Raw genomic sequence first — 27,043 nt, 5'->3', positions numbered from 1 at the left:
GCAATTCCCTTTGTTAATGACTATTGGTGTTTTTGCGGGAAACTTTATCGCTTGGCTGTCAGTAGGTTTTTATAGGTTAAAGTTCCTTCGAATAGTTGTGTTGTGTGATTTTATAAGTAAACACCATTTTTCGTTCATTTTTTATTTTGGTTTATTACTATAAATATCGTTTTTCCTATAAATTAATGAAAAATTCCTGCAAAAACCCCATATGTCAAATGAATAAATGTCCTTCATAAATAAACAAAAGGAAAAAATAATGTTATTTATATTGTAAACTGTGTGTAATCATCAAAATAATAAATCACTAATTTGAGAATTTCCGTAAACTTAATAGGGTTCAGTTAAATAACTTTTTTTTAAATATCTCCGATGTTGTAAAAAGTGACATATGGGGTTTTTGCAAAGAACGCCTCAATTGTCAATTTGAATTTGTTGTTTTGGCGATAAAAATGAATCGTTGTCTTTTTAAACTTATTAATTTAAAAAATGTTTCGTTCGGGTGATGAAAAAACCATTAAATTTATTTCAATTTATAGAGAATTAGAGTGTCTTTGTAAATCATCCAAATCATCCCTATATAAAAATAAAATAGCCCGTGATAATGCTTACACCAAAATTCAAGAGGAAATGGGTGAAGGTTTTACTATAAAGGAGATAAAGGGGAAAATAAAAAAATCGAGATCTACTTACCATCAGGAACTAAATAAAATAAAAAAAAACTTAAAACTACAGGATCCGGGACGAAAGATATTATTTATAAACCGAGTTTAGTTTTATAATTTCAAATGAAAACCACTCGATTGTTTACTAGCACTGGCATGTGTCAAAAACTACCCTGCTTTTTAGCCTTGCCAGTAAAGGCATACGAGCTAGTGGCATGCTAATTACTCGCAAATGTGTTTTGTGCATGCCAGTCACTGGCTTATGCCAGCTACTGGCATGCTAGCTACTTTCCTAATTTACTGGCATGTGTGTAGCCGGCTTAAAAGAGCGCTTAGTACGAGTCTATTTTATTTTTACTTTGTTCCTTAAACCGGCATGTAAGTACATTATTACTAATATATCTTTTCAAATCTTTCATGTAGTAATATTGGCACTATTTATGATAGACCTGTTAGTCCAGGGTGGATCTGTTTTGAGATGGACGTTGAGAGGTGACTCTAATTTTTTTTGCATAAATTGCTTGGAATTAACCCATATAATAATAATTGAGTTATCCTCCCTCTCAAAAAGGTCCGGAGCATTGTTTAAATAATCAAAATGTCAAAAAATGAAGGAACAATTCGATTTTTTTCTTCGTTTTTTGATTATAACTTTAAAAGTATTCACTTCCGAGAAAAGTTGCACTAAAATAAAAGTTGCGTAATTAAATTTCCTACAATATAAGATTGGTTAAAAATTTTTAAAATTGTTACCCTTGTTGCAAAACTGCAATAATTGCGAAAAAAACATAAAAAAACAAGTATTCGCATTTTACGTTTTTCAACCATTTGTGCTACACTTAGGACCTTCATATTTCACCCAGAAAAACTTTATGATATGATAAAACAACACTGTAAACTTAGTTAAGATCGGTTCAATAGATTTTGCAAAATAAATTTTGCAATCCAGCTTTCGCAAAAAAATTCATTTTTTCAAAATGTTGCAGGACTGAAAATAAAGCAGATAGCAAGTTAAATTTTTTTTACACATATAAGAATACTGTACCTTACATTTACAATTTGCGAAATTAAAATCGGTTAACTACCACGACGTCAGGAATGTTTTTAAATAAACATTAATTTTTGGTGCTACGCGCAGGACAGCGGTGTTGATTTCCACCAAAATTTCTTCCAAACTTTATCTAATATATTATTTTCTTACTCTATATTTTGTTGTATGTTCATATTTTAATTCCAAAAAAATCAAATTTGTTTATTGTTTGTGAAAAATTGTTTAAACAATTGCATATGTTTAAAAATAATACACTTTTATTTTCTAAGTTAAAATGTATGAGCAAAGAAAGTTTTTGCTAAAAAATGTGTTATTTCAAAGGACAAAGAATGTGTTTTTATTTTTCAATAAACAAATTTCTTTATTTCGAAATATACTAAAAATTAAAATTGATCAATCATTATCGAAGGTCATTGGAATGCCCAATCAGAGCGAACGTATCCGCTGTCCTGCGCGTAGCACCAAAAATTAATGTTTATTTAAAAAAAATCCTGACGCCGTGTTAGTTAACCGATTTTAATTTTGCAAATTGCAAATGAAAGGTACAGTATTCTTTTATGCGTAAAAAAATTCAACTTGCTGTCTGCTTTATTTTCAGTGCTGCAACATTTTGAAAAAATGAACTTTTTTTGCGAAAGCTGGATTGCAAAATTTATTTTGCAAAATCTATTAAACCGATGCTAATGAAATTTACAGTATCGTTTTATCATATCATAAAGTTTCTCTGGGTAAAATATGAAGGTCTTCAAGTGTAGAATAAATGGTTGAAAAACGTAAAATGCAAATACTTGGTTTTTATGTTTTTTTCGAAGTTATTGCTATTTTGCAACAAGGGTGACAATTTTTAAAATTTTCAGTTAATTCTATATTATGTAAAATTTAACTATGCAACTTTAATGTCGGTGCAACTTTTCTCGAAAATGAATACTTTTAAAGCTATAATCAAAAAACCAAGAAAAAAGCGAATTTGTCCTTAATGTTTTAACATTTTGATTATTTAAACAATGTTCCGGAACTTTTTGAGTGTGAGGATAACTCAAAAATATTATTATATGAGATATTTTCAAGCAATTTCTGCAAAAAAATACGAGTCACCTCTCAACATCCAAACGTACTAATATTTTTACAGATGCGCCCTGGTCTAGTAGGAATTATTTTATTTACAATTTGTAATCTGTCAGCATTTTAAGTTGGCCTTGCCGAAGACCTGACGATGGACAGTAAATTGTAGTGTCCGAAAGGGGTTGTTCTTATGGCTCAGTAAAACAGATTGTGACTAAGTCTGATTTTTATTTTCTACAACTCATTTGAAATGGATTCACATGAGCAACCCATTATCATATTAATATGTTTTTTTTAGGGATATGGAGGAGTGCAACTCTCTAGACGAAAGCGTCGAGAATTTAGATCGTAATTCCTTGACATCTTTTGGCTCGGGGAACACCACAGACTCCGACAAGGTAAGTTGCATGTAAACATTTTGCAACTTCTTTAACTATCTTCTTTATCTATAGCTTATTTATTGTACATAAGAACAATTTTTTGTAGAAATAAAATAATTTGTTACGATATTTATTAATAAACTTTATTTTTCTAATATTTTATCTATACCTTAATCATCATCATCATCATCAACAGCTATTCCATCCATTGTCATATATAAGTCTCTCTTAGGTGTGTCCATTCCAGTGGCGGCTCGTGGCTTTAGGGACAGGGTCTGCAAGGTTTTGTCTCCTCAGATAGGTATGTCATCTAATTAAAAGGCCTCAATTTCATAGGAGATTTTTGGTTTTTGTTTATTTTTATTTATTTTTTTTTGTTTTTTTCCTATAAATTTAGAACCTAAACCTGTTTATAAATTAACTCTAGTCTATGTTGTTTCGAAGTAGCAAAATGGGTTATAACGTCATTGTAAAATTTATTATTGTTTTGGAGAGATTTTAAAAGTTTTTTTCTATTGACATTTGAGACAAGCTTGATTGGCATTATCTCTTGCTTCATGGTGTTTCGACAATACGTTTTGACTCTTTTGAGACAAGAGAAATCCCGTTCATTTGAGGCAGAATTTGCCCACATTCGAGAACAATAATTTATTAATTTCGGGAACAGTTTGTTGTGCCTAATGAATTGCAGTATGTATATAAAATTATACATATTTTGTAACTTATCCCACCTTCCGAAAATATTTGAATCAGCATATAAAATTTCATTTTCTTATTTTATTTGATTAAATAATGATGCATAATTTTTAATGAACTTGTCTAATAGATATTTTGACGTAAAAGATTCTTTGACGTAACTTTTAAAACTTGAATCGTCAAAGAGGTAAATTACTTATGCCAATGAGTAAATAAAGCGGAAGCGGGGGTGTAATAGTTTTAACTTTTGCCTGGAGACCATACAATTCACCGGACATCAAGGCAGCGCCGTCATAAGTTTGCCTTACCAATTTATTTTTGATATCAAAACTTTTTAATCTGTCCTTTAAAACACCAAAAATATATTCTGTCTTGTTATGGCTTCTACTCACGTCTGAAAACCTAAAAACCTCTCATAAATATTAGACGTAACGCGTATCGAAGAACAATTGATAATTGAAGACACAAGTGCGTGAAGGGTCTATGTGACATTTGCAAGTTATTGAGAAAAATGAAGTTAAGGTTTTTATACTAGAACTTTTTTACTGTAAGATCTAAATAGACTAAATTTATAGGATAGGTAGTCCTAAAACTTATATATTTATTAACACTATTAAAAAAACTTAAAAAAATGTTTATTATATATTTTTTATATATAAAAATATACCTAGATCCTTTATGCACTTACATTTTAAAATTTACTGTGTACATAGATCCTTTACACTCTAGTAACTTAGAAAATATTAATTTTAAAACGTGTTTGGCTTGTTTGAAAGATTTTTAGGTTCGAACAACTTACTTTTTAACATAAAAAACATGTTTTGAGAAATTTGTCACATAGACCCTTCATGCACTTGTGTCTTCAATTGTGAATGACATGTTACCTCTATCAGGTTAGTTTCATCTACTTCTACCGAAAAGGATCAAAATGTAACTACTAATTGATTCTTTCATTCTGTGCTGTTTTAGGTATGCCGCTAAATCTCTTCGAGACAGAAAGTAAATTAGAAAATTCCAGATCGTATTTGTTAAACAATTTTATTTGTTCTCTATAATTAACTTGATTTAACGAATGCTCCGATTCATTCTGTCCCCTAAATGGCAATTCCTGGCAACTTAAAAAATCTACAATATCAATAATTAAACGACGTAAAACTACTTATTTCATAGTTTCATCCCGGGGGCGATAGCAAGGTACGTGGCTAGGTACGTGCCTTGCTGCCGTTTGCAGATCACCGATCGGCAGATTGGTATCTGCCGGACTTGCCAGTCAAATGAATACGGGTAATGTATAATTGGTTGCCTATCGGCTAATATTCCATAGCTTCTTATTACAAGCAAATCGTCAATCTGGGGACGGCTTGCCGAAGCGGGCCTATCGCAATCGGGTGCGTGGCTATAGGATCATTAATTTGAAAAGTCTCTTACGCACAGCGCACAGGGATCACTTAACGTATGGGATCGATCGAATTCTTTTAAAAACAATGAATAAAATTGAGTGTGTATTATCCCACAGATATTTTTTTATTTCACAGAAACGAATATCATCGACTCTGATTAAATTAAATATGTATTTAAAAAATCTATGTGTCCATAAATGTGTGGGTTGGCACTGCCGACCCTGCCGTCACTGACCAGCCGCCACTGGTCCATTCATTTCTGTTCGCTGTTTTATGCATCCATTCGTAGCCAGCCATTCGCTTGATGTCATTAGTCCATCTGGTTTGGGGTCTGCATCTACTTCTCTCAATTGCTCTTGGTCTCCATTCAAGAATTCGTTTCGTCCAATGGTTGCTTCCATTCTTCCTATGTGTCCTGTCCAGTTCCATTTTTACAATGGCAAATCCAGCATGGCAATTTTTTGCATTACGTCTGTTACTTTTAATCTTATCTCTTCATTTGATTTGTGATCGCGGAGCTTAATGTTGAGCATTCTCCTTTCTATACCTATAGCCCAGGAGGTAGTGTCATATTTAACCGGAGCATTTTAGCATGGCTCTTTTCTTTTTATTTAGTTAGGTGTTCCAAAGCTTATTAACAAATGATGTGTCAGCTGGCCCAAAACCGGGGATTTTAGACAAGAAAAGGTAAAATATGAAACTTGATGGAAAAACGCTACAACTTATATGTCAAATATTTATCTCCGTGACTTACGTGTATAATAGCCCAGAATAACTAGCTACTGGCTTTCACCCAGACGGCTCGGGTTCAATTCCTGGCCCTGAAAATCTTTTTTTTGTTTAAAATTGACACTTTGATTTTAAAAATAATTATTTTTTGATAATACCATGTATTTATTATTTATACGACACAATATAAAAAAGTCTGTATGTCTTTTATAGAATCGTAAACTTTGCATTTGATAATATATATCCAGCTGACGCTTTTTTCTTACAATCTAAAATTCATACATTAATGATTTATACTTTTTAATCTTTGCCAAACTACATAGTTCAAGAATATTTTTTTATTATTAACTAGCTGACCCGGCAAACTTCGTACCGCCTTAGAACTAAAAAATAATGTTTAAAAGTTAAATACCTAAAAATTACCAGAAAGCCATAAAATACTCAAAAATATAGCGTATACTTTTTTTCTAATAAACAATATTGTTTTTGTGATGTCTGCGTAAATAATGATTACTTAGATTGGTCGTATTAAGTCAGAAACCTTCCCGGGTTCATGTACAACAACTTTGCTTGAGGTCATCATATGATCAAATGCATAGTTTACGGTTAGATAAGGGGCATCCCGACAAACATTCATTTTTATATATTATAGAGAACAAGGAAATATTTAGATTAATAAGGGGTTGGTGATAGAAAAGTGAAAAATTAGGGTCCAAAAAAGAGAACCTCGAAGGAGCAACCCCCCTTTTCACTTAGATTGGCCGTACTAACTAAGGAAGCTTTAGGGGATTATGTACAACAACTTTGTTTATTAAGGAGGTCAATCATAATAATATGATATTATCATATTATGATCAAATGCATAGTTTACGATTCTATAAAAGACGTTGTTCTGAAGCTATTTTCTTGTGGCATTTTTATAATAAATTACTTTTAATGGGAAATAAGCCACAATTTTACCAAAAAATTATTTCATTAACGTTTCTAAGCCCAAATCGGGTTTCGTTGTCAAAATACAAAATACTGCTCTATATAGTATTTTGTATTTTGACAACGAAACCCGATTTGGGCTTCGAAACGTTAATAAAATCATTTTTTTGGTAAAATTGTGGCTTATTTCCCATTAAAAGTAATTTTTTCTATAAAAGACATACATACTTTTTTATATTGTGTCGTATAAATAATAAAAACATGGTATTATCAAAAAATAATTATTTTTCAAATTAAAATGTCAATTTTAAAAACAAAAAAGATTATCAGGGCCAGGAATTGAACCTGAGTCGTCTGGGTGAAAGCCAGTAGCAAGGTATTCTTGGCTATTATACACGTAAGTCACGGAGATAAATATTTGACATGTAAGTTGTAGCGTTTTTCCATCAAGTTTCACATTTTACCTTTTCTTGCCTAATATCCCCGGTTTTGGGCCAGCTGACACATCATCTGTTAATGAGCTTTGGAACACCTACCTAAATAAAAAGAAAACACCCATGCTAAAATGCTCCGGTTAAATTTGACACTACCTCCCGGGCTAAGAGCTCTCTGAGTCACTTGAAGTTTGTGGACTAAGCTGTTGTTAGAAGCCCATGCTTCAGTTCCATATGTCAGAATTGGCAACACATACTGAGTATGTATTCGAAGTTCGTAAGGTCAAACTTACCAAACCTTAATAATACCTCTAAATCTTTGTACTGTTTGTTATAAGAATCCGTATAATCAAACACTAACTGAAACTAAACATGAACTGAAAATAGAACTGAGGAGACTTTTACTTGATGGAAAATCATTATTGTGTAAAATAAATAAAACTAAATTTTAGAAAATGCCTTCTGTTTAATTGTATCTGACATGTTCCACCACACTGGGGCATTTCCAAGTAAGGTTCAACTAAGTACTTCATGATAATTTTCCAATTATGATAATGAACCGAGTACGGGTAAATACGGTAATAACCACAGCTAGTTTGAAATATTGCAATACATTGTACTTCAACATATCTATATTAAGGCTCTATCCGAATTTACCAGATTTGTAAAAAAATATGACTTCAAATATCGTGAGCTGGGCCGGCGTAGCTCAGGTGGTAGGATGTCTGACTCGCATGCTGGTAGGCCGGGGTTTGAAACCCAGCGCTGACGAGAACAGCTAGACATTTTTAAAAAATGTCTATAGGCCCCAGGTCGACTCAGCCTGAATAAAATTAGTACCTTGAGTAAAACCAGTGGTAATAATAGGCGGTTGAAGCGTAGCACTGGCCCTGTTACCTTCCTTGTATACCGTAGGCCCTAGATATAGCAGACTACCCTGCTATAATCCCAAAAGCCGCGTCAGCGGTATAAAACGGGACACTATTATAATTATGTCGTGTGCTATGTATACCAGCCTAGATTAGTGAAGAGACGTGGGTTCTGAATCGTTTTGGTTATGGTACATCGGGCAGGGCCCATTTGTGAGCCCTTCATCCAGGTAGACCTCCTAAGGCATGTCCATTGTATCACCCCTATCATACGGACTAAGCCCATAAGGACCTGGATCTAAAAGCTACAGCTTCTCTTCTCAATGTAAGGCTTTTAACGGCCTTCTTCACCTAGGCGTTTAGATGTTCTTTCCATAACAGTTTAGAATCCAGGATCACCCTAGGTACTTCACTGACTTAAACAAAGCGATATACCTTTACCATATAATGGAAACTCTCTGGTCGATCCAATGGGCTTTCTTCGAGTAAACGGCAGTCTTCACAGGATTAAACCCAAGTGACTGCTCCCGGCACCTAGGTGAGAGATCTCGTGCACAGTTCCCGTGAAGGGCCACTTAATAGTATAATTACGTCATCGACATAGGCTTGTGCATAAATCCCTTGTAAATACCGACCACCAGGCAAACAACAGGGGGAACAAAACTCCTCCCTGAGTGCAAATATGTAGAATCACTACTTTAGGGAAGTTGCTGTAGATGTCAGATATAGCTCTTGCCATGTAATTTTATGAAACAAGTTATAAGGATTGCACCACGATAATGCGTTAACTGACCAAAAGTAACACTGTCGTTGTCGTTGTGTCATTATGCCTCAGTCACCACATTCACCGTATTTGACACCATGTGAAAAAAAAATCATAAAAAATGTTTGAAGAGATAAAGATCGCATCTTTAGAATATTTACTAAATACAGGAAAACTTACAATTTACAGGAAAACTTTTTCCTTGTGGATATTTACTAAATAATCTATGAGAAAAATCATGGTATCCCAGTGAAGTGAAGCGGCCGAGGTTCATTATCAATGATCATTGTATTTAATTTTTACAAAATCACGTCACATTTCCGCAGGAACCTCTTTCGATTCGATTTAGAGATGTCAGGTAAGTTTACATTGATGTTAATAACTTAAGGCTGTTTTATCGGTGCACCAAAACCTAGGGACAGTGTTTTCTCTGTTATTTACCGACAGAATGTCTCGAAATTTGGACACGTTGTTCGAAATTATGTTGCCTTTAAAATGATGGTTTTACTTTTTTTATTTTTTTGAAAATTCTGTTGAAAAATTAGATTATAATGTTTAACGTTCTATTATATCCAAACTTTTTACTCCCATCACTTGAAAGAGTTTTTTTTCTGTAATCGTTGATTTTTTTTTCACCTTTCTGTGTCCAGTAATAATCGAGAAAAGCGTGTTCCAACTTTGAAGAAAATTTGCTAAAAATATTGAAATCTAATAATGAAACGAGTTACGCAGCATTGGCGCTTAGTTTTATCGTTATCGCCTTCGTGACGACAAATCTCATGAACGTACGGTCAGTCGGTCAGTTCGCTTGAATTATTAGAATCCATTTCCAGTTATTCATTCTTGTATTTTCTTCATCAACTTGCTTAGTGTTTACAGTTTACAGTATTCTTAGTTATTTTGAAAACATTAAACTTATTTAGTTTACGGGTATTTTAAGTACATAATATATTATTAGTTTAGTGGTATAAGTTACAAGTTCTTTAGTTTACGCGTATTTTTAAGTATTACATTAGTTTAGGGATATAAGTTGACAAGATAAGAAATGAGTCCCAGGGTGTTTTAAAATAAGACAGAAAATTATACTACTATCCACGATTTGTGTTTTATTCATCAATTGGATACTTTTTTTATGTAACTGCAATCTATAAATATATTAAAATAATGTATATGTTACCGGCCAAACCCGATTTCGGGACAAACTAGTTTGGCCTAGGCCAAACTACTTTGTCCTAACCGCCTAGGATAAACTAGTATGACCTAGATCAAACTAGTTTATCATATCACGCGTAGGCTAAACTAGTTTATCCTGATATAAATAAACACACTTCAGGCCAAACTAGTTTAGCCTAGGCCAAACTAGTTTATCCTGATATAATAAAGATTCACACTTCAGGATAAACTAGTACGGCCTTCTTCTTATTCTTCTTCTAGTGCCTATCCGTTTCGGATATTGGCGATCATCATGGCAATCTCTACTTTTCTCAATGCTGCTCTGAAAAGACTTTTAGTGGTTGTGTTGAACCACGTACGTAGATTTTTCAGCAAGGTGTTAAATGAAAGCTTATAATCCAAGGATGGTACTAAAAGTTAGGAATTTTACCTAGGCTGTCTGTCTGTCGGTCTGTCCGACCGCGAATATAACTGCTCCGTCACTATACCAGGTAGAATGACAAATGAGGTGTCAAATGAAAGCTTATAATCCAAGGATGGTACTAAAAGTGACAAAATTGACCTATGCTGTCTGTCTGTCGGTCCGTCCGACCGCGAATATAACTGCTCTGTCACTATACCAGGTAGAATGAAAAATGAGGTGTCAAATAAAAGCTTATAATCCAAGAATGTTACTAAAGCCCAAACTAGTTTGGCCTGAAGTGAGCGTCTAGAACCGGAAGTCCTAGAGCAAAGGACCCCGCAGAAACTTTATGGGAAATGGCTCTCTGTCAAATGCTCTGAAACCTAGGATTGTGGTAATTCTTGATGTGTAGAACAAAAGACTCCATGGACGCGTAGCTCCAAAAAATCATAGTTCTAAGATATAAGCCTCTGAAGATATAGGTATAGAGAGGACGTTTGAGTTGGAATAAATTCATTTTCTCGAGAATGGGCGACTCTGGAGATAAATTACGAATCCGGTCAATTTTTATTTTTAAATTATAATTTTTGGCCTATATATCATACTAGTGACGTCATCCATCTGGGCGTGATGACGCAATCGATGATATTTTTAAATAGGAATAGGGGTCGTGTGATAGTTCATTTGAAAGGCTATTTAATTCTCTATTCACTAATATAAACATCAACATAATCATTTATACAGGGTGCCCAATTTTTTTTAATTAAATTAATTGAGACAAAAAGAAGAATGTATATAATTTATTTAATTCGAAATACATTTTACTGCTGTCATAAAACAGAAAAAAATTTTATTTGATAAATAAATATTGTTTTTTGCTTAAATTCAATATTAAAGCTGCCACCCACCTACCTCTTAGCAGTTTGGACATTTAATGTAAGCGAAAGGCAATGTTTATTTTTCAAATTAACATTTTTTTCTGTTTTCTGACAGCAGTAAAATGTATTTCGAAATAAATAAATTATGTACATTCTTCTTTTTGTCTCAATTAATTTAATTAAAAAAAAGTTTTCGCCACCCTGTATAAATAATTATGTTAATGTTTACATTAGTGAATAGAGAATTAAATTACCTTTCAAATGAGCTATCACACGACCCCTATTCCTATTTAAAAAAATCACCGATTGCGTCATCACGCCCAGATAGATGACGTCACTAGTATGATATATACGCCAAAAAATTATTATTTAAAAATAAAAATCGAGCTGATTCGTAATTTATCTCCAGAGTCTCCCCATTCTCGAGAAAATGAATTTATTTCAACTCAAACGTCCTCACTGTACCCATGCTACCAAGCTACGCGCCCATGAAGTCTTTTGTTCTACATATCAAGGACTACCAGAATCCAAAGTATCAGAGCATTTGACAGAGAGCCATTTCCCATAAGGTTTCTGCGGGGTCCTTTCTCACCTTTAGTACCAGCCTTGGATTCTAAGCTTTCATTTGACACCTCATTTGTCATTATATCTGGTATATTGACGGAAGAATTACATTCGCGATCGGACGGAAAGACGGACAGACAGCCTCGCTAAGATTTCTCACCTTTAATAACATCTTCGGATTAAAAGCATTTATTTGACACCTCATTTTTCATTCTACCTGGTATAGTGACGGAGCAGTTATTTTCGCGGTCGGACGGACCGACGGACAGACAGCCTAGCTCAAATTTCTCACCTTTGGTACCATCCTTGGATTATAAGCTTTCATTTGACACCTTATTTGTCATTCTACCTAGTATAGTGACGGAGCAGTTATATTCGCGGTCGGACGGACCGACGGACAGACAGCCTAGGTCAAATTTCTCACTTTTAGTACCATCCTTGGATTATAAAGGACGTAATTTGGGAATTCGCCGCATGTAAAAGTCCTTACATGTTCGTCAAATTACTTTCGACTCGGCTAAATTAGTGCAGGCTAGGCCGTACTAGGCGAAGGATTTCCTGGCTGAAAAATCTACGTACGTGGTTCAACACAACCACTACAAATCTTGAGCAGCAGTGTGAAAAGTAGAGATTACCATGATGGCCGCCAACATCCGAAACGGATAGGCACTACAAGAAGAAGAAGAAGGCCGTACTAGTTTATCCTGAAGTGTGAATCTTTATTATATCAGGATAAACTAGTTTGACCTAGGCCAAACTATGTGACAAAAATGTGATAATTCTTTTTAAAATATTATCCACGATAAAATCAATCTAACAAGGTATTCCCGCCAAAACTAATTTGAATGGAGAATAATGCATTTTGTTGTCATTAAAATACTTGTCCGCCGGCGCCACTGAGTAAAGATCGAATTGTCGGTCGCACTCCCTACTTCCAATCAATTTCAAGTAGGGAGTCACGTGTGTCTGACGTAACCAGTCTACGAAAGTAAGTGATACGCCCACTTAACATTGCAATGTGCTTCAACTGATAAAACAGCCTTAAATATTATATTTACAATATATGGGATCAAGCCACAATAATTGTCGTTTGTAATGTTTCACGTTTTGATTTCCACTCCGGAAATCGTTCTCAAAAGAGATTATTTTAAAAAAATTCTGCCAAAATATATTATGTTGTTTTGTTCCTAGGAATATCAAATTCTGACTGTTCTTGTGTCATTGTGACATCCTTTTATTTTTTTCTTTTGAATTATTGTCTTTTTTTTTTATCTTAAACTCGTAGAATATTTTTTTAAATATCGTGTGTAAAAATAAATATAAAATGTGTGTTTTATCAGGCATAACGCCTGATTATTAATTTAAGCGTGTCCATCAAAGTTGAATAGTGATCAGGCAGTCTAAATCATCAGATACCTTAGAATAGTGAATGACAAACAGCTTAGCTATACCCTATCATTTCTGATTTTCATCTTATTATTTATTATTCAGATACACGGAAAATAATCGGAAAATATAAAAATTAAAATATGGGTACGGCAAGGTTGCATTCTTTCTCCATTGCTTGTACTCGGAAGTTCTTATCGATGATGAGAAAAGTGTAAGTTTGCGAAATGTAGCTTTACGCAAGAATCTTGGGAATATCTTATGTAGACAGTCACGAATGAAGAAGTCTTGCGAAGACTTTCAAAAGAAACAGAACTGAGTAATGAAATAAAGAAACGAAAACTACAATACCGTGGCCACGTGATGAGACGAACGAGAGGAAAGATTTTAGGAAAGCGTTGAATCGGAGGCGATGAATGTTATGCCAGCGCAATCTCAGGGAGTTGTTTTATTGGTCGTCTAACCAGCTTTTTTAGAGCAGCTGTAAACAGAAGACAAATGGCTATGATATCGCCAACCTTCGAAAAAACCAGATCTTCAACCTGAAAAAGATTCAGATATACATACTGCTGAAAAATTTTACGAAGAATACGACGTGATTGCTCAGTTTTTTTCCAAAAATAATTTAAAACAGGAGTTGTGTTCTTTGTTTACATGTGAAAAAATATTAGAAAAATATTATAATCGTTATGGCTTTAGTATGTATGTGTGGTTTGTGAGACCCGTGTTGAGCTGCCCCCCCCCCCACTTGCAAAAATTAAAAAACAAATAGCCCTGATTTATGAGCTATTTATGAGCTTTCATATTACGCAAATTAAAATTTTTGAGCTCGTTACACTGAGCAGGAATTTAATATTTTAGTCACACTGAGTGACACTTTTAGTTACACTGAGTCAGCCCCCCCCCCCACTACTTAAAAATAGGGATATTGAATCGATTTTTGCGGCAGAATTACGAGCTATTTATGAGCTCTTGAAATCACATAGTTTCGATTTTTGAGCTCATCCCCTTCATACCCAAACAACCCTTTAATTGATTTAACTTAAGAGAAACATGCTGAGAAAAATTAGAATATATCGAATCGCGGATATAATTTGTATAGGTTTTATATTCTAAGAATAAACTCTTAAATCGCGCGCATTTCGATTATTGAGCTGCAACCCCTTCGCAAGAAAACCACCCCTTCTTCCCGGCTTAAGAGAGAGTTGTACTTAAAATGCATTCAATTAATTATTTGGCGACTACATATCATTTAATAATTTATGGGCTTCCAAAATGCGCGCATTTAGATCATTAAATTGCAATTCCTTTTATATAGTGCAGTCACTGAAGGTAAAAATAAACTATTACCTTCAATTTCGGTGAACCTTCATCGATTTTCACGAAAATTGGTGAGTGGTTAAAGGAAACCTCAAGAAACAAAGGTGACATGGTGCCACCTTGCGCCTTTATCCTGAGGGTGGATGCCACCCCTTCTTGGGAGTGAAAATTATTTTATCAAAAATAACTTCACAAATCGATAGAAGGACAAATTATAAGCAAAATTTATTTTATAAAGTTATTAAAATAAGTCGATACTCTTTGAGATATGAAAGATTAAAGATTTTAATTTATTCGTGAAAAAATGCATGTTTTAAAGCGGTATTTCATAAATGACTGAAAAACTGTAAGTTTTTACAAAAAAGTTAATAGAAGATTCATTCGTATAGCTTATATTCTAAGAATAAACTCTTAAATCACGCGCATTTCGATTATGGAGCTAGAACCCCTTCGCAAGACAACCACCCCATCTTCTCGGATTAAGAAATAATTTTACTTAAAATGAATTAGATTAATTATTTGGCGACTACATATTCAATAATTGAAATGCGTGTATTTTGCGAGCTTATAAATTATTAAACGATATGTAGTCGCCAAATAATTAATCTAATTAATTTTAAGTAAAATTATTTCTTAATCCGGGAAGATGGGGTGGTTGTATTGCGAAGGGGTTCTAGCTCCATAATCGAAATGCGCGTGATTTAAGAGTTTATTCTTAGAATATAAGCTATACTTTTCTGTAAAAACTTACAGTTTTTCAGTCATTTATGAAATACCGCTTTAAAACATGCATTTTTTTCACGAATAAATTAAAATCTTTAATCTTTCATAACTTAAAAAGTATTGACTTATTTTAATAACTTTATATAACAAATTTTGCTTATAATTTGTCCTTCTATCGATTTGTGAAGTTATTTTTAATAAAATAATTTTCACCCCCGAGAAGGGGTGGCATCCACCCTCAGGGTAAAGGCGCAAGGTGGCACCATGTCACCTTTGTTTCTTGAGGTTTCCTTTAGCCACTCACCAATTTTCGTGAAAATCGATGAAGGTTCACCGAAATTGAAGGTAATAGTTTATTTTTACCTTCAGTGACTGCACTATATAAAAGAAATTGCAATTTAATGATCTAAATGCGCGTATTTTGGAAGCTCATAAATTATTAAATGATATGTAGTCGCCAAATAATTAATTGAATGCATTTTAAGTACAACTCTCTCTTAAGCCGGGAAGAAGGGGTGGTTTTCTTGCGAAGGGGTTGCAGCTCAATAATCGAAATGCGCGTGATTTAAGAGTTTATTCTTAGAATATAAAACCTATACAAATTATATCCGCGATTCGATATATTTTAATTTTTCTCAGCATGTTTCTCTTAAGTTAAATCAATTAAAGGGTTGTTTGGGGATGAAGGGGATGAGCTCAAAAATCGAAACTATGTGATTTCAAGAGCTCATAAATAGCTCGTAATTCTGCCGCAAAAATCGATTCAATATCCCTATTTTTAAGTAGTGGGGGGGGGGGCTGCTCCTGCTACTCAGCCCCCCCGCCACTAAAATATTAAATTCCTGCTCAGTGTAACGAGCTCAAAAATTTTAATTTGCGGAATATGAAAGCTCATAAATAGCTCATAAATCAGGGCTATTTGTTTTTTAATTTTTGCAAGTGGGGGGGGGGCAGCTCAACACGGGTGCTACCTTTTTATTATGTAGACAAGCATTCTCATCCTTAACCGTTCTCCCTATTTAGAGCTATACAGTTAGGGGAAACTATATCGCAGAGTTGCCACGACATATCTTAAGCATTGCAGTTTTCATATTAATTTTTATATTTTATTTTAACGTTACTTGAGATCTCCAATAATGTTACTATGCTTCAATTTTAAATAGGAGGATGATCTAATTTAAGTTTACCGCACCGTAATCCTTGTTTGTGATTGGTCCCACCGCAGTCAAGTTTAATCCACTAAATTATGAAATTTTGACACTATTGGCATTTACGAAATTTTGATGCTATTGACATTTAAAATCCACAAGTTAATTGAGTTATATCGGCGATTTTTTGTGTTTATATGAGTTATTCCTTAAATTTTTAGATTCTTAGTCTCTATTTATATAATAAACTGTTGTTTTTAGAACTCTTTAGCGGCATATTATTGTTATTAGTCTTATAAGTTGCCCGATGCTGATTACTAAATTACCGTCATGGATAGTCAACCAAGAAAGAAAATTAATCTGGTGATTTTTATAGTGACATTATTGGGCGTGAGTCTGTCTTTTGAGTTAGCTCCTTCTATTTAAAAAACGAACCATAGTAATTTATTATTGGTTATATTGGTAAAGTTCGGGATATCTTTGAGACATTCTCCGGTACAACCACGTATTAAATGGATTATAAAATAAACATTGTACTTCAGCATGCAACTTTTTAATTGATTGAAAAGATTCTTGTTGTAGAATATTTTTAACCTTAATGCCTTACGTGCTACTTCTGTACGTGCTTTAATATTCAGATAATTTTACATAATTACTGTTTGACATTGTAGCCAGATACTTGTGAAAATTATGAAATTTTATGCTCATTTTCTATTATAAGTTGTGAATCGACTAGAACTTCTCAACACCAAAAATTTCATTTTCTTTCCCAAGTTCATCATAAACTTATAATCCCGTCAGATTTTGTTCAATAGTTCAGTGATTCTTTGTAGGTGTTTCTAAATCAGAATGAGAAAAGTAAAACATAAATAATTCGACGAAATCTTCGTCAGAAACCCCATTCCCAAGGCTCTTCCCCCAAAGTACCCTTCCTCCTTGTAATTTCCGCACTTTGACAAAGTTTCAGTGAAAAGTTTTCACTGAGATTATTGGAAATTAACGAAGGTTGGAACGGATTTATTTACAATGTATCGGCATCAGAGTAAGGGTGGTATACTACGCCTTCCTCAAGGAATGTACTGAGCATTTAAAACTAAGAAGTGAAAGCGGGTCGTTGAACGAAAGTATTTATAGATTTATTGTAATTAACATCCACCAGCGTGAAAATGAAAGTGTTGAGCTTTAAATACGATTATGTAATTAGTGCAAAAATGTCCAAGTTTAAGTTGCAATAACTGTAATGGTTAACAAAATAAACATAAAATCCACGAGGAAAATAAAATTCCTGTAGCTGGCTGGCTGTATACCATAAATCACAAAAATACGAGATCCTTAGTAAAAGGTATATTTAAAATTCCCTAATTAAGGGTTACATTACATCACAGAACGTTTTCGGGTTAAAAAATCCATCATCAGTGTTTAAAAAAGAAATAATGTGCATGCCTGAGACGCCAAAATGTTTTGGGTAAAAATATACCACAATTGCCAGGTATGATCGTCCAAGTTCGGCTAATGGAGGCACCCTAATTCTCTCTAGAAATAATGATTTTTCTCTGGTAACAAAATATGACTTTTTGTTAAGTGAATCCGTCTTTGAGTTTTCCTTAGTTTATAATAAAAATCTTAATCTTTACATTATTTGCATTTATAGATCACCTGACTCTACCGTGGAACTATTTTTTCAGATCCTGCTAAATTTGTTAGATGACCTGCCTCATAAAAGCAGAAAAATTCTATGCGGTGACTTTAACATTAATTATGCTGCTACTTGTGCTACCCAAGTGTCCCTGGTCAACATATTTGAATCGTATGGTCTCTCAATGCACGTTAATTCTCCTACAAGGATTACAAAAACTACATCTACCATAATCGATTATATTGTCTCAGATTTCTCACCCCTTGATGTCTGCTCTACAGTTATTAATGCGGGACTATCTGATCATGAAGCAGTGTATACGAAGTTTAACATCTTCAGCAAACCCTCCTCAAAAACCCGACGTTTAGGTATTTTTTCGTAAATTCCAAAATTTATTCTTAACTTCTGAGTGGCAGTTTCCTTCTATAGACGTGGACTATAATTTCAGTGTTTTTCGAGATAAGCTTCTCCGCATCTTCAATAAGGCATTTCCTTTAATTCCTATTAAGCCAAAACATCGGAAACCTTGGGTTACGAAAGGTTTCCGCATATCAGCCAAGAATATGCGTTCACTTCTATACATCAAGAAATTTACTACCATTGTTTCTATCACTGAATATATCACGAAGTACAGGACAACATATCTAAAACTTGTCAAATCAGCTAAAAAAGCCTATTATCAAAATCGTCTGGGAAGCTCTAAAAGTGTTGCAAAAGAAACCTGGTTTATAATAAACGATCTTCGAAATAAAACTCACACAGCCCAATCATTTTCCCTTCCAAATCCTGAAAGTCTAAACGATTACTTCGTTAATGTGAGTAAAAATATAACATCAACTATTTTGCCGCAACAAGATCCTATTTCCTAGCTCCCTAATTCAAGAAAGGTCTCGAATTCATTCTTTTTAAAACCAGTCGATAACTCTGAACTGACCCAAACAATCAATAGTATCAAAAGCAATCACCCTGTAGGACTGATGGACTATCTATAAAAATTTTCTCTAATCTCACAGAAAATGTGTTGGAAATCCTCGTCTCACTAATTAATCATTCCTTCGAAAAAGGTAAATTTCCAGAGTGCCTAAAGACAGCCATTATTATTCCTCTTCATAAAGGTGGTGAAAAATCTAATGCCTGCAACTATAGACCTACTACCGGTACTCTCCAAAATTATTGAGAGACTCATTAAAACTCGACTTATGTCCTTTATCGTTAATAACAACATTTTATCACAAAATCAGTTCGGCTTTTTAACAAATAATTCTACCACTGATGCCATGTTTTCTGTACTACATGAGGTTTATCAAGCACTAAACAATAATCTTTATACTGCCACTGTTTTCTGTGACTATGCCAAAGCTTTTAATTGTGTAAATCACATCTTGATTAAAAAACTAAATTTCTATGGAATTAGAGGTATTTCTTTGTCCTACTCTCTAGTCTCAAAAACATTGTATTATTGTATGTGGAGTACCGCAAGGTTCAGTATTGGGTCCTCTTCTGTTCCTTATGTTTATAAATGACATCACTAATTTAAAAATCGATGGGAAAATTTTTCTTTTTGCTGATGATACCAGTATCACTTGGAGCAATTCAACTATTGCATCTCTTCATGAAACTATAACTTCGGATCTACTGACGATAAAGACCTGGTCTGACTCTAATTTACTCTCTTTTAATATAGATAAAACAGTAGCATTATCCTATAAAGGAGCTTTTCAACCTTTGCCTCTTAATAACAGCCAGATCAGTACCGTTGATTCTGTAAAATTTCTTGGTATTTTTTTAGACAGCAACCTCAAATGGTCCCTTCATATCGATTCGTTAAGTAAGAAACTCTCCTCAGCTTGCTATGCAATAAGATCTGTCTCAAGGGTCGCAATAATAATCAATTTAGCATCTTCTAAAATAACATATTTTTCGTTGTTCGAGTCTCATCTTCGATATGGTCTTCCTTTTTGGGGTTCTAGTACATGTTCTCAATGATGTTATTTTTAAATTGCAAAAAAGAGCAATAAGATATCTGTTTGGCCTCAGAAGATCTACACATTGCAGAAGTTACTTCAGAAATCACGGAATTTTATCACTTCCATCTTTATATATTCTAGAAACGCTTAATTCGTAAACACCTTCATGTCTTTCCAGCAAGGCCCAATCATATTTACTCCACCAAAAATTCAATCTTTGATATCTATTTACCGATCCTATCCACTGAGTTAGTAAAGAAATCTATATTATATTCCGCAAAAAAACTTTACAACTATCTCCCTTTACAACTTAAATCTGCAACATCTTTCCCAAAGTTCCGTAAAATGACAAAGGCCTATCTATCTAAAAGACCATATATTATTCAATAGAAGAATTTCTTAATTAATAACTAAGAAAATTGGGTTTCATACGCAGTAGCTTAAAGTGTCAATTCCTAATGTTGTATTTTATTTGTTGTAAGTATGTTCAATTTGCAATTTATATAAATTTTGCAATTAATTGCTTTTGTCTTTGGTTTTATATCATATTTACTGTATATTGACGATTTATCTAATTTTAGTAAATTGTAGTTGCTATTTATGTTATTTGTTGTTGATATTATTTTTCTTTTGACTGTATGTAAGCTTTGTCCATAAAATTGTAAACATTTTCAGTGACAATAAAGCATATTTCTATTCTATTCTATTCTAACCCTTTAAATGTTGAAAATTGTTATGATATACTACATATTTTTAATATTTAGTGATGTTGCAAATATTCCTGGCCATTACCCAGGGCAACACAGGAATCTTCCCACGTGGTTGGAATTTAAGGATTAAAACCTCACATATTGGAGTTCACTGGTTGACCAGGTGAGTTGGCCATTTAAATTTCAATCCTTAAATTCCAACCACGTGGAAGAGTTCGTTGTTGCCGTGTATAATATCCAGGAATATTAATTGTAACGTCACTATAATATTATTAAAAATATGTAGTATATCATAACAATTTTTAATATGTAGTATATCGACATTTAAAGGGTTTTTACCCCAAACATTTTGGTGGCTCAGGCATGCGTATTATTGGCTTTTAGTAACATTGATGATGCATTTTTAATCCGAAAACTTATTTAGGGAATTTTAAATATACCTTTTACAAAGAAAATAAACTTACTTCGTCGGATACTTTAATAGAGTTGTATTGTGGCGGCCGTAACTCAGAGTCCATAATACTGGCTTAAAAAGCTGGAAGGTCCGGGTTCGAATCCCGACACTAACAAATTTTTCAATTTCTTATTTAACTGAGCCGCCACCGTGCTCGGAGGGCACGCAAAACTGCCAGACTCGGCTAGGTAAGTGGTCGTTATGATAGGGGAGCCCAAGCGGGGATTTTTGCAGTAACTCGAGCGCGTCAGATTATCATATGGGGAGAAACCTGGTACCCTGTAGATGTACTTCTACCATATATTGGCTCTAAGCACAGGGGAGTTCGTTAAGGGGGGGCCGAAAAAAAATCTATCCTTAGAAAATCGAAATTGTCAGATTAAGATAAGGTGTTAAGTACATGCAAAACAGTGTATATTTCAAAAATCTGACGATTTGGGCGGGGCGTAAGGAAATGGACGAGTCACAAAGTTTCACAAGAAAAAAGCGAATATTTCGCGAAATGAACGATAGATTTAAAAACTAGAAAATACGTGCTCAATATTTTTCAAAAATCTATCTATCTGTGTTAATCTTCTCAGTGAAAATTATTTCTGGTCATCTGAGATCGTCATAAAGGTGGATTCCTCAAGTATAGTGCCAGTGGTATTTGTGTGCAATTCAAAAGGTACATATTTCGGCCTTCAAATATTGTTTGCTCTAAAACTCAGGATAGTCATAAAGGCTACCGCAGAAATATATAATTATAGCGAAGGGAGACGTGTGATAGCCTCTAAAGAAGCCGTTCCTTTACTATTCAGTGCCTTTATTTTACTTATTAGCGCTTGTCTTTGCATCTTTGTAGGGTGGTGAGAAAGGTCGCACAAGATTGCAAACCCGTTTTTTTTACCAAAATACTGAACCATAAGTAACTGTCGGTCATATCGCTGATGTTTACAATAGATTATCTTTGGTTTCAGCCCCTAGGTTTTGCCTAAAACTCATCTGCAGTTACAGAAAAGTAGCGTAACGCTGTTGCTTATATCTGTAATATAAATGTTCCAAGTGAATTTGGGATCCAGGTTACCCCTAGATACTGGACCTCAATGACTCCTCAAATATTTTTAGCTCATTCAGTCCAGTTAACTTCCTCTCAGTAGTGAAGGCTACTAATTTAGTTTTGGAAGGATTCAGAGATAGGTTTTCTTTCAGACACCAATTCTCTATGTAATGAATGCCATATCGCATCTCACACGCAACAGTACTTGGAAATTTTCCACTAGTCACTATTACAATGTCGTCTGCGAAACCCCAGACCCATATTCATTGGCTGCTAATCAGGTCGTTAAATACTAAATTCCATAATGTTTGTAGCAATACACCACCTTGAGGGCACCTCTTAGTTGTCCTCAGGATTATGGCATCTGTGGATATTATTCTACTCTGAAACATCTGAATAATCTACTTCCATGTGTTGTTGATCTTCTTTCTCTCCAGTGTATTGACTCGATATAGGTATTACCAAATGCACCTTTTATGTCTAAAAATGCAACAAGGGCGACTTTTTCCTAGTGTATACTCCGGTTGTGATCCTGTTTTTCCTGGTTTGGGAACCCTCCTTCTTCTTCAAGGTTTGGGAATGTATCCCAGAACATCGCCATCTCTGAATATTATGATCAAGGGACCCATAGTTATTTCCAGTTCTTCTTGGAGTAACATCGGAAATATGCCATCCGGTCAGGAAATAAGACTATTAAGACAACTTCAGCATACCACCCCACCCCATAACTCCAAAACTGTCCTTTTTCTCGTTATTTTTTTCGGTGGGTTGCAATCAATTTAAAAATTTCAAAAAATTGAATTCTGGGAGTGAGGACATTTTATCTACCTTAACGGGGGATACCCTTGGTGTCGCTTAAAGATATTATTTCAAGTTTAACCCGTTGCACTCGATGACATTCACTACCTGCTAACAAGATATTTTTTGAAGATCTATCATTATATTTTATTTTATTCTTGTGTATGTATATTTTTAAGCATTGAGCATTTTTCAGTGGATCGGTACTGAATTAAACCTTCGGGATTCGGTTATTTCGAGTAGAGATCAAAGCTTCTCGCACCTATATCAATTTCTTTGGGGCTCGTCTATGAGCATCCAGTGTAAAAGAATGCGCCGTTGCCGTGAAAGTCCGGACATACGCTTTTTCCCAACGAGAGACCGCGGGAGCTCCTTTTCCACACAAGGTAGCAAAGCAGTGGGATGTTTAAATGCACTGTAGAAGGCAAAACATGTGGCCAGGGCAGCCAAGATTTGAATTTATGAAACAATAATAGGACCCAATGTGAAACTTAGACAATGAATCAGAAACAAAAAAAGTTAGAGATTTGGGAGAGGAAAATCTTGAGAAAAGTTTTTGGTCGCATAAAAGTTGCTAACGGGGAATGACGCGGAAGGACAAACCGGGAGCTAATGGAGATGTATAAGAGATCCAAACTTTTCAAAAATGTACCCGTTAAAATAGCCCTAAAAACACCAAAATGTTAGAAAGTTGTTTTTCAAGTCCAAAACTCCATTGACCCCTTTAGAACATACTAATGTTGTGTATAATATTCCCTGTGGTGCCTTTCCTGCTACATTGGCCAGACCAGCCGCTCGCTTCTTGGTCGTCTAACTTCGCACAAAAGCGGCATTAGGATGAACAGTAATACACGGTGTATTTTTCTATTGTTTTTCGGTAAATTAACATCTTAAACAAACTACAAATTGCTTTGTAAGTATTATACCACACCTTTTTTGATGTTATACTTAGAGACTTCATATAGTACTATAATATAGTACCTACAGGACAATTATCTAGTTTGTTTATTATCTAACAAGATACTTTTGATTAAATATGTTGATTGAATACTAACAAACTTTTGATTGAATTTGTGTTGCTGGAAGATATGATTTCAAGTTTCACCCGTTGCACTCAAAGATATTCACTACGTGCTAACAAAAATTATATATTTTTTAAAGATCTATCGTTACATTTTATTTTATTCTTTTGTATGTATATTATTTTTTAGCATTGAGCTTTTTTCCGGGGATCGGTACTGAATTAAACCTTCGGGATTCGGTTATTTCGAGTAGAGATCAAAGCTTCTCGCACCTATATCAATTTCTTTGGGGCTCGTCTATGAGCATCCAGTGTAAAAGAATGCGCCGTTGCCGTGAAAAGTCCGGACAGGCGCTTTTTCCCACCGAGCGACCCCGGGAGCTCCTTTTCCACACACACCGTCAGTACGATGCCGGGGTGGTCCCGTGCGCCACGTCCATCGCCTGCTACTCCTCCCGGAAAAACGCTTTTCCGAAATCATCCGCCGCCACCGACACCATTTGGCCGTTGTCGAGCATGTAGCCGCGTCGCCGAAGGGGACACGTCCATGGGAAAATGATGATGGTCGACAAATTGTATCCTCATCAACCGTGGCGGAAAAAAAATCCACCGGACTACTGTGATCAAGCTTTCGATTGAAAGTAACTCACACGAATACACTGTGTTCATTTCATTTTCGAAAAATTTATCCACCCTCTTGTTTATACAATTATTTTTTTGGGAATACGTCGATTTTTGCAAATTAATGTTGCTTATTCTGTTAAACATTTAAAATTTTGATATTTTAACATTTTTATTAGGAGCTAAGTGATAACTTTGAAAGAAAATTATCTTAACTTTTATTTTGCACATAATATCTCAGCTTTGCGTAAGTATTACTGACTTATTACTTACTTAAAAATACACACAGAAATAATAATTACAATCTAACATTTTACGAAATACGAAATAACCTATCATTTTAATGAATTGCGTTATTAAAATGACTAACATTACTGTATATTAACACATCTATATCCATTGTTTTTCAAAAAGTACATACATATTAGTTTATAGCTAATCTTTATTGTTTAATAGACCAGGGAAATAACGATTTTTTTAAGACACTCTTTGACACTCGGTTGTCTAACAACTGCGTTTGATAAATTTGGTAATAACAGTATGTAATAAACAAAATATGCAAAAAATTAAACGCCATTTTTTACTTATAAACAGTATATAAACAATTTAAGATCGCTGTTTGATTTGAAATACTAAATGTGAAGACCAGTAAATTATATGGAAAAGTGATACAACTTTACTGAGAAAGAATAGAAAATCCTTTAAAATGGGAATTTTTAAATGTATTTTTGTTAATTTGTTGCTAATAATTGCAAAAAAGCTTCAAAAGTCGATTTTTCGAAAGTTATTAATAATACATTTTATAAAAACCCCCATAAAACTTCTCTCATGAGAATGGGCAGAATTATACAAAGTTTATAACAATAATTAATTTGTTTAAAACATATTTGTAATGTATTTAAGCCAAGGAAAGTAATTAGAAAAATAATAAGCGTAATTCAAGAAAAATTAACCTGTACCTGTAGATTAGATTTTCAAATAGCAAATTAATTTTTTTTTTAATTTAACGTTAAAAGATATTATTTACCATAATACTATAATACATAAATATTTAAGTTACCTATAATTTCATAACATTTTCTACTACATACTAATAATAAAAGAAATATAGTCCAGAGAAATAAGATTTTTCTCGAGGCACATCCCCCTCCAGGCCGAAACCAAATTTTTTAAGCAGTATGGATATCTATAATAATTACCTATATGTTTCCTGCAGCCGATTTTGATGATATACTTAGTTATAAATAAATGAAGATCAAAAAACGGTAAATTTTCGCTTTTTTCGTCTATTACCAAAAAGTTAAGCATTTTAAACAAATTTGAGAGTAAGAAACTGATAAATCGTATAAAAAACTTCAATATGGCGTTCGCTGAATATGTATATCCTTATTGGTTGCTTAGAAAATTGCAAAATAAATCATAAATTTTGAGTTTTTATAAATATTCATAACTTATGTAAAAATTAACTTAGTACCTTCTTATTGCACGGAATGCTGAGACTTCTGGTGCTTAAATCATACCCTAAATTTCAAAGCAATTGTTTAAATAGTTTAAAAGTTATTTAATTTGTTTATCCCAAATTCATTTTTTTTGCAACACTATAAGTCAGAAAATTATGAGGTTACAGTAATACTTCGGACAGTTTATGAAAGAAGAGCATGTATACTATTAACTTAATTAAAAATATGACAAAAAGTAATTTTAAACAGTGTAAAATTATTTTGCAAGAACATGTCGATTTCTTGCTTACTTATAAACAATTAGAATAACTTTTTAACCGTTACCCGTAGAAAAATTATTTTTTCATATTTAGAAAAACTGAATTTTTATACACATTTAGAAAGAAAAACAATTGTCCTAGGACAATTAGGGAAGAAGTTAGCCCCCTTTTCAATTCACATGTTCTTGCAAAATAATTTTGCAATATTTAGAATTATTTTTTGTCATTTTTTTAAATTAAATTAATAGGGTAAATCTTCTTCTTTCATAAACTATCCAAAGTATTACTGTAACTTCATCATTTTCTGACTTACAGTGTTGCAAAAAAATGAATTTGGGATAAACAAACTCATAACTTTTAAACTATTTTACTAATTGCTTTGAAATTTAGGATATGATTTAAGCACCAGAAGTCTCAGCATTCCGTGTAATAAGAAGGTTCTAAGTTAATTTTTACATAAGTTATGAATATTTATAAAATCTCAAAATTTATGACTTATTTTG

The 27,043-nt window shown here is 33.7% G+C and overlaps 1 protein-coding gene across 5 annotated transcripts in view; it reads left to right on the top strand.

The window, feature by feature from the left end:
• LOC126885284 (kalirin) overlaps positions 1–27,043 on the top strand; it is a 1,143,465-nt gene that overhangs the window by 488,876 nt on the left and 627,546 nt on the right. For all 5 annotated transcript variants that reach the window (XR_007698367.1, XM_050651791.1, XM_050651792.1 and 2 more), the window contains one exon: positions 3,077–3,176. Coding sequence is in view for 4 of the 5 variants with exons in the window: in XM_050651791.1 (XP_050507748.1) it covers positions 3,077–3,176 (100 nt within the window). In the remaining variant the exon portion in view is untranslated. The remainder of the gene's footprint in view (positions 1–3,076; positions 3,177–27,043) is intronic.

The sequence above is a fragment of the Diabrotica virgifera genome, chromosome 5 (assembly GCF_917563875.1).
Source record: "Diabrotica virgifera virgifera chromosome 5, PGI_DIABVI_V3a".
Taxonomy (NCBI): Eukaryota; Metazoa; Arthropoda; class Insecta; order Coleoptera; family Chrysomelidae; genus Diabrotica; species Diabrotica virgifera.
Note: the sequence above shows the minus strand (reverse complement) of the source record. Positions and strands in the feature narration are given on the sequence as shown.